The 25,631-nt window shown below is 38.3% G+C and overlaps 1 protein-coding gene across 2 annotated transcripts in view; it reads left to right on the plus strand.

The window, feature by feature from the left end:
• The window catches only part of FAF1 (Fas associated factor 1), a 472,185-nt gene that overhangs the window by 124,789 nt on the left and 321,765 nt on the right, over positions 1-25,631 (plus strand). For both annotated transcript variants that reach the window (XM_040231204.1, XM_040231205.1), the window contains exons 3-4: positions 1,001-1,047; positions 17,399-17,604. In XM_040231204.1, the coding sequence (XP_040087138.1) occupies positions 1,001-1,047; positions 17,399-17,604 (253 nt within the window). The remainder of the gene's footprint in view (positions 1-1,000; positions 1,048-17,398; positions 17,605-25,631) is intronic.

Below are 25,631 nucleotides of genomic sequence, written 5' to 3' on the forward strand. Positions count from 1 at the left end.
AGTGTCTTATACTCTACATTGTTTCTATTCAACGGTATAATTTTGTAAACTGGACCTACCTCTGGCAAGTATTTAAACTAATGTTTCACAAAATACACAAACTCCTTTTTGCAATTGATCTCCACACAGCTGATAAAACATCGAAGCGTTTATCTGCATTTTGATGTGAATGTGTGGGAAAGGGGAGGAAAGAAGTCGTTATGATGCAAAAGCAAAGTTGGAAGAATCATTTTTTTTTTTTTTTCCTTCAGGGAATCTTCTCTATTACCCTGTAATGATCTGCCCACAATCCAGGATGTAACAGCCTGTTTGCTTAGTAGTCTTTAAAAATGTCCGTATCATGTCACATTTGTTCTCTTAAGTAACTGGTGACTTGTTAGCTTAGACACCAATTTCAGAAATGTTTTATGTAAGGAGACTTCCCCGGTGATGCTCCTGCTCCTTTTGTAACCTGATCCAATTGTGGTGTGTTTATCAGACACCTTATGCCCTACATTTTTTCCTTCTGATTGTTCTTTTTGTTAGGAATAATGACTGTAACATAACACAATGAATTTAATTCCTGAGCTAATATAAAAATTCTTATTGGCATTTTTCATTTGTGATTATATATCTTTCTTCTCTCAGTCTGAGGAAGGAAATAATATTAAGAGATAACTTTTAAGGTACTGATTTTACTTGTTCTAACATCCTTAAACATCCTTCGTTTTGTGGGTGTTTTGCTTAAATGAGGACTGTGGAATTAAGCTTTTATGACTCAAGATTTGGAAGTATTATATGCCAAATGCATTTTAAAAAATTCTCTAAAATACAGTTTTATTATAGAGATGTATAAAAAATATTTAACGAAAAATTTTTTTTATCACTGAGGAAACACCTAATATTTTGTTTAAATTTTCAAAGTATACTTATTTTCCTTTATAGTGTTTTCCACTCCACTACACTCCACCCCTGAGCATTTTTCTGTTTCCTTAAATGTCTTCTCTGTTTTTGTTTACAGGCAGCTATTAATGGTGTAATACCCCAGGAAAATGGCATTCTGCAAAGGTATGTTATAAGATGATGAGAATTTAAAGCAAAAAAGAGACAGTGGTTAATTTTTTGTTTGTTTGTTTCACTTTTTCATAGAGCATTTTATCTTTGGTGTATAAAGTTATTGATACAGTTGTTCTTCTTTCAGATATTTGATTAGTTATATTAATTTCTGAAAGTCTCTAGTGTTTAACTGTGTAATGTTATTTCAGATTGGGTGATACCATTTTTAAAGATGATTTATTTTATTTTTAGGAAAACTTTTCAAGGTCATCTTCTAAATTCATAAGATGGGAGGAACTGAATCCTTCAAGCTATTAGTAGTGAGAAAATCAGACCATGGCTCAGTAACTCCAGAGCATGGTTATCATTTAACTATACAGGCTTTATCTCCAACCTTACTAATTCTTTTTTTTTCCTTCTTTTTGGTTTCAAAATTAAATTTTTGTTAATTTGCAACAATTTGAGTAAGTCCTTACTAATGAAACTTCCCAGAGCTTTGAACTATTTTGCCTGAAGTATCCACTGTAAAACATGTGGAATAGTCTTCGTGATTTTGTGTCATTGCCAAAAGGTAAAATTGGAAGATGATGCCAAGAGAGCTATAGTAGTTACAAAATAATTCCTTAAATTAAAAATAAATTCATAACTTTCTTTTCTTAAAATTGGAGACTGGTTATGGATTAAGAGAGCACATTATAAAGTCATAGGAGGCAAACCATTCTCCCTTCCAAGTATAGTTTAATTACTCGATTCCCCCTACCCCTCCTCTCTCCTTGCAGTTCAAACTTTGGCTTGAATTTTGGTGGCTGGGATTTCTAAGTCACTGAAGCATGATCTGCTAAGTGCAGATGAGGCAAACAGAAACAGCAGACTAGGAATGAGGTTGTTTTGGAGAGGAAGGAAAGTGCTGTTGCAAAAACATCAAAAAATTCACCATGAACTGCAGAATGTGCTGTACTTTATAGGAAACTGTGTATATTTAGAAAGGAAGAAAAATTCTGTTTGTTACCTGTACCACCCTTTGTGATTAATGGTTTTTAGGTCAAAGCAATGATAAACAGACCTATTCCCCACTCTCTCTTTTTTTTGGAAGACTATCAGAATTTCATCCAGAGTAAATGTGGCCGATTTCCACAGTCTGTACCAAATTTTTGTCTGTTGGTTTGTTCAGTTTTTTTTTTTTAAGTTCACAAGCATTCAATTCTATTGAAACCCTTGTCTAGAAAGCAAACTAGATGATTACAAGAGCTTCCTTCAAGATTATTTTTTCCCCTTGGTTTAGAAAGTTTTAGATTGCTAAATATGGCTCCAGTTTTATTCTTGAGTAAATGTTATGTCACTTTTTGTGCCAGAATTTTTGCTTGCTAAACCCTTGTGGATTCAGCTGCTAGGTTCTGAGTACATATTGGATATATCTTATAATTAATAGTATTTGCTAGAGGTGAACTGTAGAAATTCCCTCATCCCTGGAAACATCCCAACTTCCTGTCACAGAAGATACTTTTTGCTTAATATATTTTATAGCTAAGAAATTCAGTACTGAATTGATTTCTAATAAAGTTACTATAATATTTGGGGTTTAACTTTCATCAGGGTGTGTTTTCTTTTGTTTTGTTTGCTTGTTAAAGGAATGAATCATATGTCCACAGAAGAAAGTAATAGTCTTCAACTATTTTCCTTCCTAACTTTGTTCTTTAGTTTTCAAATCACTGGATTTGATAGAACTGAAAATTCTTCTTGTAGTCTGCTGACCAGAGGAAATGAAAGAGGGCTCTTTGTACTTTTTCGTGGATTTAACACTGAAAGTGTAAGATACAGTGCTAGGAATGGTATATGTAGGCAGTTTAAAAGAATCTTTGTTTTGTGTGTTTGAATTTTGTAATAAGTTGATGATAGGCTGTGAAAACAGCTACCTCAATTTGTCAGTTTATACCTCAACAGAGAAAAGAGCTACCAAGAAGAGGGATGGTTATTTTTTTTAAATATGTAAATTATTTTGGGGAAAAGAACCTAATCTCTGTACTTTATAGTTTTTCTTGAAATCAGATGTTCACGTTTGTTCAAAAGTGGAATTTTTTTTTAAATGTACCCATAAATTCAAGGTAAAGAAACTATTTTTTTTAATGCTTAGGGTATTTTGCTATGTAATTGATACAGTTTTCTTTATTAATGCCCATTAAAACCCTTAAGTAAATGCTCATATTTCATAGATGAGGAAGCTCAAGATTAGAGAACTTATAGGTTCATTGAAGGCCACAAATGTAGTAGGTGATGAGGTCTGGATTTTCTCATTTTAAAAACCATGCTCTTTATTTTATACCAATCTGGCCTCTTGAAGGTCAGTAATCTAGTCATGTCATAACTTTTAAGATTTTTTTTCCTTGGGGTAAAGAAGTTAAAATTTAATGCATGTATATAGCATCTTTCTTCTAGAGCTTTGTTTTTACAGTCATTATTTCAGTTGTAAGCAAGTAAACACAGGTATTTTTATCTCTCATTCTAAAGGAGAGAGAATAAGCCATGAGTGATTTGACTCAGATAACACAGCATGATGTTGATGGAGTCAGGAACATAAGCAAGTCTTCTGCCTCATCCTCCAAGGCTTATTTAACTACACAGTATATTGCTAATACAGCATATGCTTGCTTAGAACTAAAATAATAACTGTAAAAGCAAAGCTGTAGAAGAAAGATGCTACATACATGCATTAAATTTTGCTTTCTTTATCCCAAGGAGAAAAAAATCTTAAAAGTTATGACTAGATTAATAACTTCAAGAGGACAGAGTAGTATAAAAGAAAAAGCATGGTTTTAAAATGAAAAAAATCCAGACCTCACCACCTATTACATTTGTGGCATTTGGTCAATCTGTAAATTCTCTAATCTTGAGTTTCCTCATCTATATGAGCATTTCTTTCTTAAGGGTTTTAATGGGATTTAATAAAGAAAACAATATCAATTACCTAACACAATTACCTATCAATTACCTAATACCTTAAGCATTAAAAAAAAAAGGCTTCTTACGTGTCTTTAACTTATGGGTACATTAAAAAAAAGAAAATTTCTATTTTTGAACTCATGTAAAGAGGTAGCAAGAATACACAGAAGAACTATACAAAAAAGATCTGAATGACCCAGATAACCATGATGGTGTGATCACTCACCTAGAGCCAGACATCCTGGAGTGCAAAGTCAAGTGGGCCTTAGTTAGCATCACTGTGAACAAAACTAGTGGAGGTGATGGAATTCCAGATGAGCTATTTCATATCCTAAAAGATGATGCTGTGTAAGCTGCACTCAGTGGGCCAGCAAATTTGGAAAATTTAGCAGTGGCCGCAGGGCTGGAAAAGGTCTGTTTTCATTCCAATCCCAAAGAAAGGTAATGCCAAAGAGTGTTAAAAGTACTGCACAATTATACTTATCTCACATGCCAGCAAAGTAGTGCTCAAAATTCTTTAAGAGAGGCTTTAACAATATGTGAACTGAGAACTTCCTGGTGTTCTACCTGGATTTAGAAAAGGCAGCAGAACCAGAGATCAGATTGCCAACATCTGATGGATCATAGAAAAAGCAAGAGAATTTCAGAAAAACATCTACTTCTGCTTCATCGACTAAGCTAAAGCCTTAGACTGTGTGGATCACAACAAACTGTGGAAAAGTTTTCAAGAGATGGGAATACCAGACCACCTTACCTGCCTCCTGAGGAATCTGTATGTTGGTCCAAGCAACAGTTAGAACCAGACATGGAGCAACAGACTGGTTCCAAACTGGGAAAGGAGTACATCAAGGTTGTATATTGTCACCCTGCTTAGCTTATATGCAGAGTACATCATGTAAAATTCTGGGTTGGATGAAGCACAAGCTGGAATGAAGATTGCCGGGAGAAATATCAATAACCTCAGATATGCAGATGACACCACCCTTATGGCACAAAGTGAGAAGAACTAAAGAGCCTCTTGATGAAAGTGAAAGAGAAGAATGAAAAAACTGGCTTAAAATTCAACATTCAGAAAACTAAGATAATGGCATCCAGTCCCATCATTTCATGGCAAACAGATTGGGAAACAATGGAAACAGTGACAAAGTTTATTTTCTTTGGCTCCAAAATCACTGCCGATGGTAACTGCAGCCATGAAATTAAAAAAACGCTTACTCCTTGGAAGAAAAGCTATGACCAACCTAGAAAGCATTTTAAAAAGCAGAGACATTACTTTGCCAACAAAGGGCCGTCTAGTTAAAGCTATGGTTTTTCCAGTAGTTATGTATGGATGTGAGAGTTGGACCATAAAGAAAGCTGAGCGCCGAAGATGGTTGCTTTAGAACTGTGATGTTGGAAACAACTCTTGAGATTCCCTTGGACTGCAAGGAGATCAAACCAGTCAATCCTAAAGGAAATCAGTCCCTAATATTTGTTGGAAGGATGATGCTGAAGCTGAAACTCCAATCTTTTGGCTGCCTGATGCAAAACACTGACTCATTGGAAAAGACCCTGATTCTGGAAAAGATTGAAGGCAGAAGAAGGAGATGATAGAGGATGAGATGGTTGCATGGCATCACTGACTCAATGAACATGAGTTTGAGCAGACTGTGGGAGTTGGTGAAGGACAGGGAAGCCTGGCATGCTGCAGTCCATGCGGTCGGAAAGAGTTGGACTTGACTAGCGACTGAACTGAACTGAGTGAAGTTTGTAACTAATGCAGTCAGAATCTAAACCATTCATTTATGCATAAACATCAAATATATACATGTATATTTAATCCTTCTTCGTAAAATGTTTTTTTATTCAGGATATTGTTCAGTTCAGTTCAGTTCAGTCGCTCAGTCATGTCCGACTCTTTGCGACTCCATGAATCGCAGCAGGCCAGGCCTCCCTGTCCATCACCAACTCCCGGAGTTCACTCAGACTCACGTCCATCGAGTCAGTGATGCCATCCAGCCATCTCATCCTCGGTTGTCCCCTTCTCCTCCTGCCCCCAATCCCTCCCAGCATCAGAGTCTTTTCCAATGAGTCAACTCTTCACATGAGGTGGCCAAAACATTGGAGTTTCAGCTTTAGCATCATTCCTTCCAAAGAAATCCCAGGGTTGATCTCCTTCAGAATGGACTGGTTGGATCTCCTTGCAGTCCAAGGGACTCTCAAGAGTCTTCTCCAACGCCACAGTTCAAAAGCATCAATTCTTCGGTGCTCAGCCTTCTTCACAGTCCAACTCTCACATCCATACATGACTACTGGAAAAACCATAGCCTTGACTAGACAGACCTTAATTGGCAAAGTAATATCTCTGCTTTTGAATATGCTATCTAGGTTGCTCATAACTTTTCTTCCAAGGAGTAAGTGTCTTTTAATTTCATGGCTGCAGTCACCATCTGCAGTGATTTTGGAGCCCAAAAAAATAAAGTCTGATACTGTTTCCACTGTTTCCCCATCTATTTCCCAAGAAGTGATGGGACCAGATGCCATGATCTTCGTTTTCTGAATGTTGAGCTTTAAGCCAACTTTTTCACTCTTCTCTTTCACTTCAGCACCTTTAAAGAATTATTTTTGGAGATAGCTATTGTTAGAAAGTTGCACTAATGAATTACTTGTATTTTTGGCCAGTATATGTTATGTTCTAAAAATTTTTTGAATTAATACTGTGTAATTTTGCTCATTGATTGAATAGTATTTATCAACTATTTTATTTTGTGATCCAGACATATGTATTATATGTGTCTTTGTTTATTAATTCATTGAGGAAGCCTAGAGAAGAGAGGTTTGCTTTCAGATCTTGAGCATTATTATAAATAGCTTTCAGAATAGGTAGATGCTGAAATTTTCTAATTTAGAAAATGTCCATTTTGGCTAATTAGTTTCTGTTTATTGTCTTTTCTGATGTCCATTAAAAAAATCTGGCTTTTTTTTTTTTAATACATTTATCTTTAAGGCACACTTTATTTATTTATCTTGTACCTAGAGGTTTTACCAAGGGGTGAACTTTTCAAAATGGAAATAACAAGGTTAGAGTCTCTGTTTACTTTGCTTTGTTCACTGCCTTTCCTGGACCTGTGTGGTTTGTAGAGGAAAGTTGAATAAGGATAAAAACAACACTTTAGTTGAAGTTTAGATCTAAATTGTTTTCTCCATAGTTTCCCTTACCACTGTGTTTGTGTGTATGTATGTTTTTTTTTTCTTCTCCTTTTAAATTATTGGTTAACTAGAATAGTGAGAATAGATTATAGGATTGAAGTCTTCATAGATGAAAAATTTTTAAATATATTTTTTGAGTAAACAGTTTTGGATACTTTTGCACTCTTTGGATGCTATTGAACATTAGTCACGACTGATAAGATTATTCATTAACTGGACCTCTTTTTCTCTCTGACTCTCTCTCTTTTTTTGATTGCTAGTAAGAAACGCTAATGTAAATTCATTATGTTTTGTTGATCTTGAAATAGAATAATTATAGCTAATAAGAAAATTTTAAAGTGATAACTTAAAAAAAAATCCTTTGTGACCAACAAACATACCAAATAGCCTGCTCTGATTAGAAATATTAAACTGTGTCCTTGAGTTAGGGTTTGGTAAAGAGAAAAAAAGCAGCACACTAGGAATTTCAAATCTGAGGGTCTTTCATATAGTGCATAGTTATACAGATGTGGTGTAGGTTGAAAGAGCCGAAAGGGATACTTAAAACAATCTGAATGTAACGACTGCAGGAAACAACTGCACCACTAGGCCCAGATGGGGTGTGTTCTTCTGGTGAGTGAGGAAGGGAGCCTAGGGCCAGAGAAAACTTAAAGCTGTGGTGTCCTCTGAGAAGGGTGGGCAGAGCTGGGACTGTATGGGGCAGATCTGTGGAACCCACTCCTGAGAGCTTGCTCTAGGACAGGCTGCCCAGAAGAACCCCCTGTTGACCACTGAAGAGCACAAGGTTATTCCTTGTACTGGAGGGAAAAAAGAAAGATTTTTGGGAGAGGTTGAAGTTAGCACAATTTTGGAGCTCAGAGGAAGGACCCTAGGAACTTAGCACCAGACATGAGAAAGAAATCTTGCTCAGCTGATACTGATATTTCTGACAGGATGCAGAGATTTGTTTTGAAGTATTGAAAGAAAATAGAAGCTAACATCAGTGATTGACTCTGAAACAAAGTGGGTGCCAATGATGGTGCTGTCACTGCTAGGATAGTGTTGATAGGTTCAGTGTGTAAACTGTAAGAACAGAATTTTGTGTGTGTACACACATGTTGTTACTGTCCTTGTTTCTGCTTACTGGCCGTACAGCCATGGTTTGTTTGTTCTTCCATTGTTTTCTGTCCGTCAGTACCTCAAATAGTCAAGGTTCTCTACTTGGTGGGACATCTCAAACATTCATTCTTGAAAAGTTAGAATCCTCAGTGGACTTTTGAAGAAAATTGGTTATAGTTTCCCATTAACTCTTAATTTTGGGTATACCCTAGAAAATAGCCCATTGCATGTAGCAACAATCTTGATTTTTTTCCCCTTGATTATCAGGAGGTATCAGCTAGTATCTCCTCCTTTGTTGGCTGATTCAGTAGCTTGAGGAGTATAACATGGCCAAGTGGCATTCTCAAATTCTAACACAGTAGAAGTACTGTGGAAACATTACGTCCTGTGATCTCTGAACCACCAGATCCCAAAGTTGCAGGAAGCAGAAATTCGGTAAGTTATTAGGCATAATAAGTTAATACCACCACTTAATTCTCATACTCATTTTTTTTTTCCCTGACAGTGAGACATATCACGATGTTTTGGTCATTGATGTAAAGCATATACCATCGTTTAAGGTGGACCCTTAAACTTTGAGGACTGCTTCCCTGCTAGCTCAGGCAGTAAAGAATCCGCCTGCAATGCAGGAGACCTGAGTTTGATCCCTGGGTTGGGAAGATCCCCTGGAGAAGGACATGGCTACCCACTCCTGTTTTCTTGCCTGGAGAATCCCATGGAGAGAGAAGCCTTGTGGGCTACAGTCCATAGGGTTGCAAAGAGTCAGACACAACTGAGCAACTGACACACAAAGTATACCCAATCTGTGCCATACTATCTTCAACCATTCCACTGTTAAATAGCTAGCTGTCTGGGTAATGGTATACACCAGTGATACCAGTGCTGAACTTCTGTTACTGTGAAATGAGTTCCTTGGTTAGAACCAGTGTTGCATGGAAAGCCATAGATCAATAAGGTGAAGTTGCACAGTCATGTCCGACTCTTTGCGACCCCACGGACTGTAGCCTACCAGGCTCTTCCATCCATGGGATTTTCCAGGCAAGAGTACTGGAGTGGGGTGCTATTTCCTTCTCCAGAGGATCTTCCCGACCCAGGAATCGAACCCAGGTCTCCCACATTGTAGGCAGACGCTTTACCATCTGAGCCACCAGGGAAGTCATAGATCAATAAGGCATTCCTTAAATCCATGAATGGTGGTGCTGGCAGAAGCATTGCTGTCAGAGAAGTCAACTATGTATCCAGAAAAGTGTCTTTTTAGATAGGAACAGATGACTGACTGCCCCCTCCATGGTAGAAATGATCCATTACCAGACCCCTGTGAATGGAGTTGTATTGAGGGTTCCGTATTGGTCCCTGTTGTTTGCAGTTTAGGCATTCTGTAGATTCCCTAGCCAGATTCAGACCTGGTGAGGGTAAGCTGATATTGTTGTGCCTAACCTCCACTCCTATTGGTGTGGCCAGATTGTACCTTAAAGCATTGAATAGTCCTGGGGTACAAATGAATAAAGCTCACTGACATCAGCAGAACAATGCCATTTTATCTGCATTGAGAGGTTTCCCCCCACCCCCACCCCCCGCCTTTTTTTTTTTTTTTAACTGGATAGCTTCTCTGGTGGCTCAGTTGGTAAAGAATCCACCTGCAATGCAGGAGACCAGGGTTCAATCCCTAGGTTGGAAAGATCCTCTGGAGAAGGCAGTAGGTACCCACTCCAGTATTCTGGCTTGGAAAGTTCCATGGACTAATATCTGGGATTGCAAAGAGTCGGACACGACTAAGCGATTTTACTTTCAGTTTCATAGACAGCAGTCACCCAGTAACATATATTCACATTTTGTGTCCACACTAAATGATCCATTTCCATCCCTCTTCCTCGGACTCTTGTGTGAGTCAGTTTTCTTTTTATGTTTTCTAAGTTCTGATCAGCTGACCAATTCATTAACTACTTCATGTGATTCAGTATAATTTGTATCTCAAGTTATTTCTCTGTCAAAATGAAGTGATCACCCTGTGTTACAACCTCAAGTTCTCCTCACTTTCACTACTGTCTTTTTAAAACATTTTATTTAGTTGTTATTTATTTTTGGCTGTGCTGCATCTTTGTTGCTGTGTGCTAGTTGCTTTCTCTAGTTGCTGTGAGTAGGGCTATTTTCGTTGCAGTGTGTGGGCTTCTCATTGCGATGGCTTCTCTTGTTGGGGAGCATGGGCTCTAGTTGCACAGGCTTCAGTAGTTGTAACATGTGAGCTCAGAAAGTTGTGGTCCTTGGGCTTAGTTGCTCCAAGGCATGTGGGATCTTCCTGGACCAACGATAGAACCTGTGTCCTCTGCATAGGCAGGCAGATTCATTACCACTGGACCACCAGGGAAGTCCTTCAGGGATATCTTTGATTAGGGTTGTAATGATGTTTCAGCAGTTTATTTTTGGTTGTTACTGGCATATTATACATAATCATTTTTTCCTTTCCCAGTCCAAATTTTTTCTTTCTCAGTTAGCTTAGATATCTCTTAGGCATTGATGGGAGTACGTACAGCAACCAGCTTCTGACCCCTGGACCCTGAAACTTCACCAAGGTGAAGGGCCCTGCATTTTTGTGGTGTGTATCTCCTAATGTCTAGCACGCCCATGTATCTTACCAAAGCATCAAAATGCTTGCTACTTTTGCTCTTCGGGGCCAGTCTGCATTGTCATCACTATAATGTTTTGTGGGATACCTGGGTGATCAAGATCTGTCCAGGCTAGATTATTATGACAGAGAGCAAGAGAGTTGATTTAACCTTCAGGAAAAGACAGTGAGGGTTTATTGTTTACCCTGCTGAGAGGCAGCAAAATGCTTGTCATGGTGCTTGCAAATTAAAACAAAAAGTATATGCAAGAGTTGTTGTTCCTGTTCTCTCCTCCTACATAATATCCCTGATTTCATGGATCAGGAAGTCAATAGGAGCTATCTGTCGGGATCTGGGGAAAAAACTGCAGGATAGGTTGAAGATATAGAATGAGGTTCGTGACATTGTACAGGAGACAGGGATCAGAAAAGAAATGCAAAAAAGCAAAATGGCTGTCTGGGGAGGCCTTACAAAATAGCTGTGAAAAGAAGAGAAGCGAAAAGGAAAGATATAAGCATCTGAATGCAGAGTTCCAAAGAATAGCAAGAAGAGATAAGAAAGCCTTCTTCAGCGATCAGTGCAAAGAAATAGAGGAAAACAACAGAATGGGAAAGGCTAGAGATCTCTTCAAGAAAATTAGAGATACCAAGGGAACATTTCATGCAAAGATGGGCTCAATAAAGGACAGAAATGGTATGGACCTAACAGAAGTAGAAGATATTAAGAAGAGGTGGCAAGAATACACAGAAGAACTGTACAAAAAAGATCTTCACGACCCGGATAATCACAATGGTGTGATCACTCACGTAGAGCCAGACATCCTGGAATGTGAAGTCAAGTGGGCCTTAGAAAGCATCACTACGAACAAAGCTAGTGGAGGTGATGGAATTCCAGTTGAGCTGTTTCAAATCCTGAAAGATGATGCTGTGAAAGTGCTGCACTCAATATGTCAGCAAATTTGGAAAACTCAGCAGTGGCCACAGGACTGGAAAAGGTCAGTTTTCATTCCAATCCCAAAGAAAGGCTATGCCAAAGAATGCTCAAGCTACTGCACAATTGCACTCATCTCACATGCTAGTAAAGTAATGCTCAAAATTCTCCAAGCCAGGCTTCAGCAATACTTGAACTGTGAACTCCCTGATGTTCAAGCTGGATTTAGAAAAGGCAGAGGAACCAGAGATCAAATTGCCAACATCTGCTGGATCATGGAAAAAGCAAGAGAGTTCCAGAAAAACATCTATTTCTGCTTTCTTGACTATGCCAAAGCCTTTGACTGTGTGGATCACAATAAACTGTGGAAAATTCTGAAAGAGATGGGAATACCAGACCACCTGACCTGCCTCTTGAGAAATCTGTATGCAGGTCAGGAAGCAACAATTAGAACTGGACATGGAACAACAGACTGGTTCCAAATAGGGAAAGGAGTACGTCAAGGCTGTATATTGTCACCCTGCTTATTTAACTTCTATGCAGAGTACATCATGAGAAACGCTGGACTGGAAGAAGCACAAGCTGGAATCAAGATTGCCAGGAGAAATATCAATAACTTCAGATATGCAGATGACACCACCCTTATGGCAGAAAGTGAAGAGGAGCTAAAAATAAAAAGCCTCTTGATGAAAGTGAAAGAGAGCAAAAAAGTTGGCTTAAAGCTCAACATTCAGAAAACGAAGATCATGGCATCCAGTCCCATCACTTCATGGGAAATAGATGGGGAAACAGTAGAAACAGTGTCAGACTTTATTTTTCTGGGCTCCAAAATCACTCCATATGGTGACTGCAGCCATGAAATTAAAAGACGCTTACTCCTTGGAAGAAAAGTTATGACCAACCTAGATAGTATATTCAAAAGCAGAGACATTACTTTGCCGACTAAGGTCCGTCTAGTCAAGGCTATGGTTTTTCCTGTGGTCACATATGGATGTGAGAGTTGGCCTGTGAAGAAGGCTGGGCGCCGAAGAATTGATGCTTTTGAACTGTGGGGTTGGAGACTGCAAGGAGATCCAACCAGTCCATTCTGAAGGAGATCAACCCTGGGATTTCTTTGGAAGGAATGATGCTAAAGCTGAAGCTCCAGTACTTTGGCCACCTTATGTGAAGAGTTGACTCATTGGAAAAGACTCTGATGCTGGGAGGGATTGGGGGCAGGAGGAGAAGGGGACGACAGAGGATGAGATGGCTGGATGGTATCACTGACTCGATGGACGTGAGTCTGAGTGAACTCCGGGAGATGGTGATGGACAGGGAGGCCTGGCGTGCTGTGATTCATGGGCTCGCAAAGAGTCGGATAAGACTGTGCGACTGAACCGAACTGAACTGAGGTTGAAGAGAGTAAATGAACCTTGTGTAATTAGATTAGGCCAAAACTTCATTTACCACTGTAATCCTCCTTTTTTATATTCCCAGGAGAATTAGTATTAGAGTTAGCATCTAGTTATTTCCTAAAGATCTAGATTTTCCTTTAATCAGTACACAAACCTTTAGTAAATAGCTACAGGTCTCTTAGGGGAATTCTTAGAGGAAATTTTACAATACTTATGGTGGCTTTCTTGCATTGTCTTTAGGTGACCAAGGACTTTGTGTTTGGAAACTGAGAGTAACTATGACCCTCCAGTGTAGATATTATGGAAGTTAGGATCTAGGTTGCCAGATCTAGGTTTCTACTGTTTATAGATCAAGTAATTTTAGTCAACTGACTTTCAATTTTGTTTCTTAGAAGTACCACATTCAATGAAGTACTATTAAAGATTTCTGCAGGTTGAAATCTGATTCTTACATTTCATCCATGCTTTCTATTAACAACATTGCTTCCACCTTTTTCTTGTTGAACTCTGCTCTGTGACCTCTGCACTGTGGGACCCCATCATGCCTATTAGGGAATCTTTTTCAGTGGTGTCATTAGCCCTGAAACACCGTCTTATTCCCTACCCACAGAAGACAGATACTACAGAGTTTTTCAAGGATGTAGATTTCCTTCCTAATGTGTTTTTTCAATGCTTTAGTGCAGTATTCTCTGGGACCTCATGGATAATGTCATGGGATGATGTGTATATATTCAGGTTCTACATGATTAATCCACTCCAGCATTCTTGTTTTTCTAAGCATCTTGATTTCTTCTACATTTTGCCAGGAAAGTTTGGGCATTTCATCCTCATTAAATGTAGACTCATTTGGGATTTAACTTTTCTTCGCTCAGCAAGAAAACTACTAGAGGTTCTTACAGCTGTTTAAGCAAACATTATATTTGGCCCTATCCAAACTCTTTTTGTCAGACTCACTTCAAATTTATTTCCACAACTATTCCCTAGGATTTTGCTGATATATTTATCAAAATCTTATAATTACTTTTGGATATAAGCTATCTTTTCTCAGTTAATATGTTGTACTTGTTTTTGTGGAGCATGCCTACATCTGACTTTAGAAGTAGTAAGGAATGGTGGAGGTAGGTTTTAAGAATAGGCATGTACTTTCAAGGGAACTGTCTCAGGTAATAGTATTAATAGTTTTTAAGCAAGAGGCTAGTCTTCTTAACCATGAGGAGGAGGTGTTTCTGCCTACAAAAGAGGCTCAGAGAGACTCAAGGGGTTCACAGTTTCCACCTTTATCTGAATCCACTCAGGTATCCGCATTTCCTGGGGTTCCCTGGTGGCTCAGCTGGTCAAGAATCCACCTGCCACGTGGGAGACCTGGGTTTGACCCCTGGGTTGGGACGATTCCCTGGAGAATGGAACAGCTACCCACTCTAGTATTCTGGCCTGGAGAATACATTCCCTATACGACCCCTATTCGGTCCATGGAGTTGCAAAGAGTCAGACATGACTGAGCAACTTTCACTTTCATCCCCATTCCACATCTTAGGTCCTCACTCCTTCCACAACAGTGCCTTAACTTTCACAAGAGAGACTTAAAAAGCATGTATATTCAACTTTCACTATAGCTATGCAAGCTGAAAACTTAAATTTTGAGTCTGATTTTTAGGAGAATCATACCTTTGATTACAAGAAATAAGAAACTTGTTTAGAAGTGCCACTTCAGAAACTCTGTAACATTCTTAACATGAATGAATGGAATGTTAAAACCCCCCTAGTGTGTCATTCTGTAAGCTCTCCTTTGGAGTCAGAAGCAGCCTGCTCATAGTTCTTGTTATCATTATTACCACCATAATGGTCAGGTCCGATCGTCATTTGGTTCCTTCAGGCACTTGTTTCTATAGTGATAGTTAATCATTATGCCAGTGCATGGCTTGGATCACTAATATCCCATTTTCCATTGGCAAGGAGCTAAGCAGTGCATTGAAGGTCAAGGCCATAATCAAGGCAGTTCCTGAATCCTGTGTTTCCTGGTACACCTTCATTATCAAGAAAATGAAACCACACTCTAGGGTATTTTTAACAGAGGTATTCAGACGGTGAAGAATCCGCCTGCAATGCAGGAGACCCAGGTCCGATCTGTGGGTCAGAAAGATCCCCTGGAGAATGAATGACTGCCCACTTTAGAATTCTTGCCTGGAGAATCCCATGAATTCAGAATCCAAGAATCCTGTATTTTTGCCTGGAGAATCCCATGAGCCTGGTGGGCTACAGTCCATGGGGTTTCAAAGAGTTGGACACGACTGAGTGACTAAGCACACAGTGTAGGATCAGTTAAACAGGTTTGGAGGACTAAAGAGCAAAAAAGTAAAACTGAAGTAACTTAGGTATAATAATTGCTTCAGGAAGTTACTACTTGAAGGTGTAAGAAATTAACAGAACTTTAAATTTCAGAACGGCTCTTTGGAATGGAGGATTAGACTTCTGTGGGATGTTTATTGTCTAGCCATTAACTGGTATCTCAGGGGCAATGACAAGAAGCTGGTTGTAAGAATGCTGAAAAAAGCATGCGACTGAAAGCTGCAGGGTGATGCTAATGGAAATGCATGTAAACAGGGAGAAGGAAATCTTTCTTGCCCTCCTCCTAGTTACTAAGTTCTATCTAGTATCCTCTATTTGACAAAGTCTATCAGGAAACCTTAAAGAAAAAAATATAATTTTGCAGAAATCTTAGCTCCTAAATTACAGAAGACTATACAAGGGTGGATTTGGAGTTAAGAAACAATAAGTCAGTGACTAAGCTACTGTTTTTCTTAGATTCTGAGACATTATGACAACATTTAGATGCGTGAAGTGTTGCACAGATTCTGTTCTTAGATACTTAAAAACTCACTTTGGATTCCAGCAGTGACATTCTTCCTGCTTTGGACATTTTCTCTGTTCTCATGTCTTCCTTCCCACATTACTTTCCTTGACTGTAACAACTGGGAGAATGGATAGGTTTTTGTCTTTGAATCAGCGATTACATGAGTGCCTGAACTCAGTTAAGATCTAAGAAGCTAGTCATGTTAAGACTTTTTGACAGTGACCTACAGTGAGAAATAGTTGAAATCCAAAACACATATTACAAATATGTCCCAGAATCAAGTTTTTTGAAACAATACTTAGTTCTAACTATTAAACATACTGATAATTTCTATTTTGTTCTGTTCTCTTCTACTCTATTCTTAGTCTTATCCTAATTCTATTCTTTAAAATATGAAGTAAATGTAAATGTTTTCTCCTTAATTGTATAAACAACGCTTAACCTAGCTTGTTTTTGGTCATTCTTGTCGTTGTTACTATTCGAGCCCTCCACCCATTAATTTACTTTAACTTCAGGGTGAGAGGAAAGGTATTTTAGAACTGAGCTTATAGTTCTTATGTTGGAGAAAAGTTATACAATAATGATATTTAACAGGAGCATTTCTTATGCTCCCTCAATACTGTTCCTACTGACGGGGAAAACAGTGACACTATATATATATATGTAATATACATTAAGTCAGAGAAAGAAATCCAAATTCTTTAGAATTATTTCTCCTCTCATTAGTTTGTTAAATGTGTATCTCCTGTGAAAAAGTATTGAACTTGGCAGATGACACTACCAATAAAAACACAAATGTGAGCTTCATAATTATTGGTAGTGGTGAGAAGTTAGAACTAGTCTGAGGTAGTAAAACCTGCTCTGAGTTGAAAAATATTTAATCTGAGATATGAAGGATAATTTAGCTAGAAGAAAGGTGAAATTTGGGAATGGGATGGGAAGGAAAGATTGTTCTTGGAAGAAATGGTTAAGGTTATTTGTTTATTTGGTGTAGGAATGGTAAAGTTTTCAGAATAGCTTTTGTGGAAAGTGTAGTCAGTTAATGACTGGGTAAGTAAATCAGAGTGGGTTAAGAAAATACTGTAAATCAGAAGAGTTTAAATGATATTTTACCAACATAGTAAGAGCACAGGACAAAAAAATAATTGAATGATATGTGTGATACTACTATGAGAAGGAAAGTAAGGTGGCTTTCACTCAGTGGGAGAGATTTTGTGAAAGAATTAGAACTTAAGATAGTCCTTGACGCACAGGTAGATAAATATGACGTGAAGAACAACACAAGCCAAGTATACAGTAGATCTTTAGTGGTAATTTGTAGTGATTTGGTTGATGATAATCCTTTTTTGTCAATATTTCAGTGACTATGGAGGTGAGACTATATCAGGACCTGCATTTGATCCAGGAAGTCACCCAGCTCCAGCTCCTGCTCCCTCTTCCTCTTCAGCATTTCGACCTGTAATGCCATCTAGGCAAATTGTAGAAAGGCAACCACGGATGCTGGACTTCAGGGTTGAGTACAGAGACAGAAATGTTGATGTGGTACTTGAAGACAGCTGTACTGTTGGTAAGGTTTTTCCTGCCATATAGCCTTCACAAATAAAAAATTTATTAGGTAAACATTCAGCTCATATTCTTTTCTTTTGAGTTGACTGCTATACCAAGAAGGGGTAAAAAAACCAGATTGATGTTGTTCCATATATATTATTGTATTCTAATTTTAAATACTGTCTTGATACTGAGGTAAGTTTGAGAAGAAAGTTTTTTTTGTTCTACATATACAGAATGGTATATGAAGCTGTTTCAGGGCAGATACAAACCAAACATCTCAGAGCTTAAAAAAAAAAAAAATGATTAAGTACATTGATACCAGACTTTTTAGCTGAAGTGCCCTCATTTTTAATACTGATTAATGAGAGATCACTTTTTCTCCCTGGTGGCTGAATAAATGCTTTAGCATTATTCTTTCAAAGGAGACTCACCTGTGGCGGATTCATGCTGAAGTATGGCAAAACCAATACAATATTGTAAAGTAAATAAATAAATAAAACAAAGGGGGAAAAAAAATAAAAGAGATGTCTAAAATCAACCATTTTAAAAGAAAAAAAATTTTTTTTAAAAGATACTAAGTTTGTACAAATACCATATGACTTCCAACTGAATAAAAATATAATGTACCCTAAAAAAAAAGGAGACTCAAAGTGTATGCCTGCCATTTTAAGACAAACTTTACCAGAATTCTGTAGAGAAACTATGTTGAATTCATATTTGATTAAGATTATTTGATCCATGTTTGTTGTAGAACCAGAAATTGTATTTTTATTTTAATAGAATTTTGCCTTAAATCTAAATTTTAGATATTTCTGAAATTTTGCTTTTGTTCATTTTTGGGGTGATTCTTATTTAATTTTTTTAATTGAAGTACATTAAGACAAAAGCAAGGCTGTTAAAACTGATCAGATAGTTATTCCTTTACTGAAATCCATTAAGAAACTTTCCACTGTTTGGAGGATAAAATTCAAGTCTTTTAACATGGCCTGTAAGTCCCTGCTTGACCAGACACTGCTGCATTTCTAGTTTTCATCTGTTATCACTCTCCTTACTCACCATGCCCAACTTGTAATGGACTTCTTTTGGTTCACTGAATAGGTTATACCCAATAGGGCATTTGGACTTGTTCTTTTCTTTGCCTAAATTCCTCCACATGTAAATGAGATATGTACAGTATAGTTTTATTAACAGTAGCTACATTGTTGTACAGCTGCTGCTGCTAAGTTGCTTCAGTCGTATCCGATTCTGTGCAGCCCCATAGATGGCAGCCCATCAGGCTCCTCTGTCCCTGGGATTCTCCAGGCAAGAACACTGGAGTGGATTGCCATTTCCTTCTCCAACGCACGAAAGTGGAAAGTGAAAGGAAAGTCGCTCAGTTGTGTCCGACTCTTAGCGACCCCACGAACTGCAGCCTACCAGGCTCCTACATCCATGGGAGTTTCCAGGCAAGAGTACTGAAGTGGGTTCACTTGTAGAAGTGAAACTCTGTATCCATTGAAATGCAACTCCCTGGCTGTTGTCATTCTATTTTCTGCTTCTATGAGTTTGACTACTTTAAATACCTTATATAAGTGGAATTATGCAGCATTTGTGTTTCTGGATTACTTCACTTAGTATGATATCCTCGATTTCCTTTTTTAAAGCTGAGTAATATTCCAGATGTTCAAGCTGGTTTTAGAAAAGGCAGAGGAACCAGAGGTCAAATTGCCAACACCTGCTGGATCATCAAACAAGCAAGAGTTCCAGAAAAACATCTGTTTCTGCTTTATTGACTATGCCAAAGCCTTTGACTGTGTGGATCACAATCAACTGTGGAAAATTCTTCAAGAGATGGGAATACCAGACCACCTGACCTGCCTCTTGAGAAACTTATATGCAGGTCAGGAAGCAACAGTTAGAACTGGACATGGAACAACAGACTGATTCCCAATAGGAAAAGGAGTACTTCAAGGCTGTATATTGTCACCCTGCTTATTTAACTTCTATGCAGAGTACATCATGAGAAATGCTGGGCTGGAAGAAACACAAGCTGGAATCAAGATTGCTGGGAGAAATATCAATAACTTCAGATAGGCAGATGACACCACCCTTATGGCAGAAAGTGAAGAGGAACTAAAAAGCCTCTTGATGAAAGTGAAAGAGGAGAGTGAAAAAGTTGGCTTAAAGCTCAACATTGAGAAAACGAAGATCATGGCATCTGGTCCCATCACTTCATGGGAAATAGATGGGGAAACAGTAGAAACAGTGTCAGACTTTATTTTTCTGGGCTCCAAAATCACTCCATATGGTGACTGCAGCCATGAAATTAAAAGACGCTTACTCCTTGGAAGAAAAGTTATGACCAACCTAGATAGTATATTCAAAAGCAGAGACATTACTTTGCCAACTAAGTTTCGTCTAGTCAAGGCTATGGTTTTTCCAGTGGTCATGTATGGATGTGAGAATTGGACTGTGAAGAAAGCTGAACGCCAGAGAATTGATGCTTTTGAACTGTGGTGTTGGAGAAGACTTGAGAGTCCCTTGGACTGCAAGGAGATCCAGCCAGTCCATTCTGAAGGAGATCAGCCCTGGGATTTCTTTGAAAGGAATGATGCTAAAGCTGAAGCTCCAGTACTTTGGCCACCTCATGCGAAGAGTTGACTCATTGGAAAAGACTCTGATGCTGGGAGGGATTGGGGGCAGGAGGAGAAGGGGATGACAGAGGATGAGAGGATGGCATCACGGACTCGATGGACGTGAATTTGAGTGAATTCCAGGAGTTGGTGATGTACAGGGAGGCCTGGCGTGCTGCAATTCATGGGGTTGCAAAGAGTCGGACACGACTGAGCGACTGAACTGAACTGAATATTCCATTGTGTGTATGTACCATATTTTCTTTATCTGTTCATCTGTTTATGGACATTTAGGTTGTTTCCACCTCTTGGCTATTATAAATAATGCTGCTGTGAACATGGTATTGCAAATATCTCTTTAGACTCTGTTTTCAATTCATTGTGTGTGTGTGTGTGTTGTTTTTTTCTCTGTTTTTTTGTTTTTGTTTTCTGTATTTCATTTTATTGGAGTATAGTTGATTTACAATGTTGCATTAGTTTTAAGTGTACAGCAAAAGTGATTCAGTTATATGTATATATATATTCTTTTTTTTTTTTAAGATTCTTTTCTCAAATAGGCTATCATAGAATATTGAGTAGAGTTCCCTGTGCTATACAGTAGATCCTTGTTGGTTATCCATTAATATCTTAAGTATAGTAGTGCATGTGTATTCATTCCAGGGTTCTAGTTTATTGCCACCCCTCCCCATCCCTTTGCTAACTGTAAGTTTGTTTTCAGTATCTGTGAGTTCATTTCTGTTTTGTAAATACATTCTTTTTTTTTAAAGTAGATTCCACATATAAATGACATCATATGATATTTGCCTCACTTCACTTAGTATGATAATTTCTAGGCCCATCAATGTTGCTGCAAATGGCTTATTTCACGCTTTTATATGGCTGAGTAATATTCTGTTAGAGCTTCCTTAGTAGCTCAGCAGTAAAAAAAAATCTGCCTGCCCATGCAGGAGACGTGGGTTCAATCTCTGGGACAGGAAGATCCCCTGGAGAAGGAAATGGCAACCCATTCCAGTATTCTTGCCTAGGAAATACTATGGACAGAGAATCATGGTGGGCTGTAGCCCATGGGGTCGCAAAAAATGAGACCTGACTTAGGGACTAAACAACAACAAATATTCCATTGCATATAGGTACCACATCTTCCTTATCCGTTCCTCTGTCAATAGACTTTTAGGTGAAGGAAATGGCAACCCACTCCAGTATTCTTGCCTGGAGAATCCCATGGACAGAGGAGCCTGGTAGGTTACAGTCCTTGGGGTCGCAAAGAGTCGGACACGACTGAGCGACTTCACTTTCACTTTCTTCTGGATTAATACCCAGAAGTGGCCTTGCTGGATCATATGTTATTTCTGTTTTTAATGTTTGAGCAGCTTCTGTACTTTTTTGCATAGTGGCTGAACATTTTACATTTCCAGCAATAGTACACAAGTATTCCTTCCAGTTTTTCCACATTACCACTGCTTGTCATTTTCTGATATTTTGTTTTTGTTTTTATAATGACCGTCTTAACATGCATGAGTGACATCTCATTGTAGTTTTGATTTATAGTTCATGATGATTGAGCATCTTTTTATATAGCTATTGATCATTTGTTTTTCTTTGGAGAAATGTTTGTTCAAGTCCTGTGCCAAGTTTTAAATTGGATTATTTAACTTTATTGCTATTTAGTTGTGAATTTATTTGTTTTGAATATTAACCCCATAACAGATATGTAGTTTGCAAATATTTTCTCCGATTCTGTAGGTTCCTTTTACTCTATTATGTCTTTAGCTGTACAGACGCTTTTTAGTTGAATTTAGTCCCACTAGTCTATTTTTATATTTGTTGTCTATGTTTCTGGTGTCATATATCCAATAATCATTGCCAAGATAAATATTATGGAGTTTTTCCTTTATGTTTTCTTCTAGGAGTTTTGCAATTTCAGATTTTTAACCAATTTTGAGGTAATTTTTGGGTATGGTATAAGATAAAGGTCTAATTTCATTCTTTTGCATGTAGCTATCCAATTTTGCCCACACTATTTGTTAAAGAGACTGTTTATAATGTAGACTTGGTACCCTTGTCAAAGATCATTTGACTTATGTGTGGGTTTTGTTCTGGCCTTTATTTTGTTCTCCTCTTTATGCCAGTCCTAGGCTGTTTTGATTACTTTGTAAAATTTCTTGAAGTCAGTAAGTGTGAAGCCTCAAGTTTCATTCTTCTTTCTCAAGATTGTTTTGGCTATTTAGGGTCCTTTGTGGTTCCATATGAATTTTAGTATTGTTTTTATTTGAGATCTTTCTACTTTTTAAAATGTAGGAATCTATTGCTAGAAACTTTCCTCTTAGTATGGCTTTCCATAAGTTTTGGTAATGTTATGTTTTCATTTGTCTGATGATATTTTCTACTTCTCTTTATTTCTTCTTTGGCCTATTGGTTGTTCAAGCATTAAATTGTTTAATATCTACATATTTGTGAATTTTCTGGGATAGAGGACATATTAGGTGGTGGTGGTTGTTTAGTCACTAAGTCATGTCCACCTTTTGTGACCCCATGGTCTGTAGCCCTCCAGGCTCCTCTATCCATGAGATTTCCCAGACAAGAATACTAGAGTGGGTTACCATTTCCTTTTCCAGAGGATCTTCCCAACCCAGGGATCAAACCTGCATCTCCTGCATTTGCAGGTGGACTCTTTACCTCTCAGCTGCCAGGGAATCCTGGCATATTAGGTTACAAACAAGTTAACAGATTTAAGAAGACTGAAATCATACCACGAATGTTTTCCAACCACAGTATAATGAAACTGAAAGTCAGCAGCACTTTTCTTTATGCTTTTCTTCTTAAATTTATTATCTGTCCTGAGCGTGTTCCTTGTATGCTTAAAAGGATGTGTATTCTGATGCTGTTGGGTGTTATGTTTTGTACATGTCTGTTAGTTCCATTTTGTCTACAATTTTTGTTCAAGTCCTTATTGATTTTCTCTGTGGAAGTTTTATCCATTATTGAAATCCTCTGCTATTTTTGTGTTGTATACTTCTCCCCTTGATTCTTTCCTTGTTTGCTTTGTAAATTGGGTTCTTTGATGTTGAATACATATATGCTCATAATTGATACGTCCTCCTGGTGAATAGCTTCTTTTATCATTATATAATTTTTTCTCGCAACATTTTTTTCTTTTCTTAGATTGAAGGATAATTGATTTACAGCGTTGTGTTAATTTCAGGTATGCTGTATAGTTTTTCAGTGTTTTTGTAGATTATGTTCCCCTATAGATTTTTACAATGTATTGGGTGTAATTCCCAGTGCTGTGCAGTTTACTTATTTCATGCATGCTGTTGCTGCTAAGTCACTTCAGTCGTGTCTGACTCTGTGTGACCCCATAGAGGGCAGCCCACCAGGCTCCCTTGTCCCTGGGATTCTCCAGGCAGGTAGTGTGTTAATCCCATACCCCTAATTTTTCTTCCCTGGCTCCCTCTCCCCATTTTTAGCCATAAGTTTTTTTCTATGTCTTTGGGTCTCTTTCTGTTTTGTATATACGTTCATTTGTATTAGATTTTTTAGATTCCACATATAAGTTTGTCTTTCTCTGTCTTATTTCACCAAGTATAATATTCTCTGGATCTATCCATGTTTCTGCTGCTGCTGCTGCTAAGTGGCTTCAGTCGTGTCCGACTCTGTGTGACCCCATAGACGGCAGCCCACCAGGCTCCCCCATCCCTGGGATTCTCCAGGCAAGACCACTGGAGTGGGTTGTCATTTCCTTCTCCAGTGCATGAAAGTGAAAAGTAAAAGAGAAGTTGCTCAGTCGTGTCCGACTCTTCGAGACCCCATAGATTGCAGCCCACCAGGCTCCTCCGTCCATGGGATTTTCCAGGCAAGAGTACTGGAGTGGGGTGCCATTGCCTTTCTCTGGATCTATCCATGTTTCTGCAGATGACAGCATTTCATACTTTTTTATGGCTGAATAGTACTCGTGTGTGTGTGTGTATGTATGTGTTTGGGGGAGTGGGAGAGAGGGATAGGGAGAGCGAGGGATCTCCTTCATTTAGTTGTCTGTTTTTGGACCATTTACACAGAATATCTTTTCTCATTCTTTCAGTTTCAGCCTGTATGTGTTCATGAAGCTAGAGTCTCCTATAGACAGTATATGAGCTTCCCAGGTGGCTCAGTGATAAAGGATCCACCTGTCAATGCAGGAGATGCCTGAGACGTGGGTTTGATTCCTGTGTCAGGAAGATACCTTTGGCAACTCACTTCAGTACTGTTGCCTGGAAAATCCCAGGGACAGAGGAGCTTGATGGGCTATAGTACATGGGGTTGCAAAGATTTGGACACAACTGAGCATATAGTTGTGGACACAATCGACAGCATATAGTTGGAGTTTGTGTTTTTAATCCATTTAGCCTGTCTATGTCTTTTGATTGGAGAGTTTTATTCATTTACATTTAAAGTAATAACTGATAGGAAAAGAGTTACTGTTGCCATTTGTTAATTATTTCTTTCTGTCTTGTGGCTTTTTTATCTCTATTTTCCTGTCTTCGTTTTTTTTTTTTTTTTTGGTAGTGTCATTCTCTGATTCTTTTCATTTGTATATCTCCTTTAGGTATTCTCTCTGTACTTTCCATTGGGTTTATATAAGACATCTTACAGTTACTACAATCTATTTTAACCTAACTTCAGTCATATACAAAACCTCTGCTGCTTTATTCTCTCCTCTTTTTGATCAATTCAGTTCAGTTCAGTCACTCAGTCATGTTCAACTCTTTGCGATCTCATGGACTGCAGCATGCCAGGCCTCCCTGTCCATCACCAACTCCTGGAGTTAAACTCATGTCCATTGAGTCAGTGATACCATCCAACCATCTTATCCTCTGTCGTCCCCTTCTCCTCCTGCCTTCAATCTTTCCCAGCATCAGAGTCTTTAAAATGAGTCAGTTCTTCATATCAGGTGGCCAAGTACTCCAAAGTACTGGAGTATCATCTTTAGCATCAGTCCTTCCAGTGAATATTCAGGACTGATTTCCTTTAGGATGGACTGGTTGGATCTCCTTGCAGTCCAAGGGATTCTCAAGAGTCTTCTCCAACACCATACTTCCAAAGCATCAATTCTTTCGTGCTCAGCTTTCTTTATAGTCCAACTCTCACATCTATATATGACTAGTGGTAAAACCATAGCTTTGACTAGACGGACCTTTGTTGGCAAAGTAATGTCTTTGCTTTTTAATATGCTGTCTGGGTTGGTCATAACTTTCCTTCCAAGGAGCAAGTGTCTTTTAATTTCATGGCTGCAATCACCATCTGCAGTGATTTTGGAGGTCCCCCCCCCGCCAAAAAAAATAAGTCTATCACTTTTTCCACTGTTTCCCTATCTGTTTGCCATGAGGTGATGGGACCAGATGCCATGATCTTAGTTTTCTGAATGTTGAGCTTTAAGCCATCTTTTCCACTCTCC

This window comes from Oryx dammah, unplaced genomic scaffold, assembly GCF_014754425.2.
Source record: "Oryx dammah isolate SB20612 unplaced genomic scaffold, SCBI_Odam_1.1 HiC_scaffold_28, whole genome shotgun sequence".
Lineage (NCBI taxonomy): Eukaryota > Metazoa > Chordata > Mammalia > Artiodactyla > Bovidae > Oryx > Oryx dammah.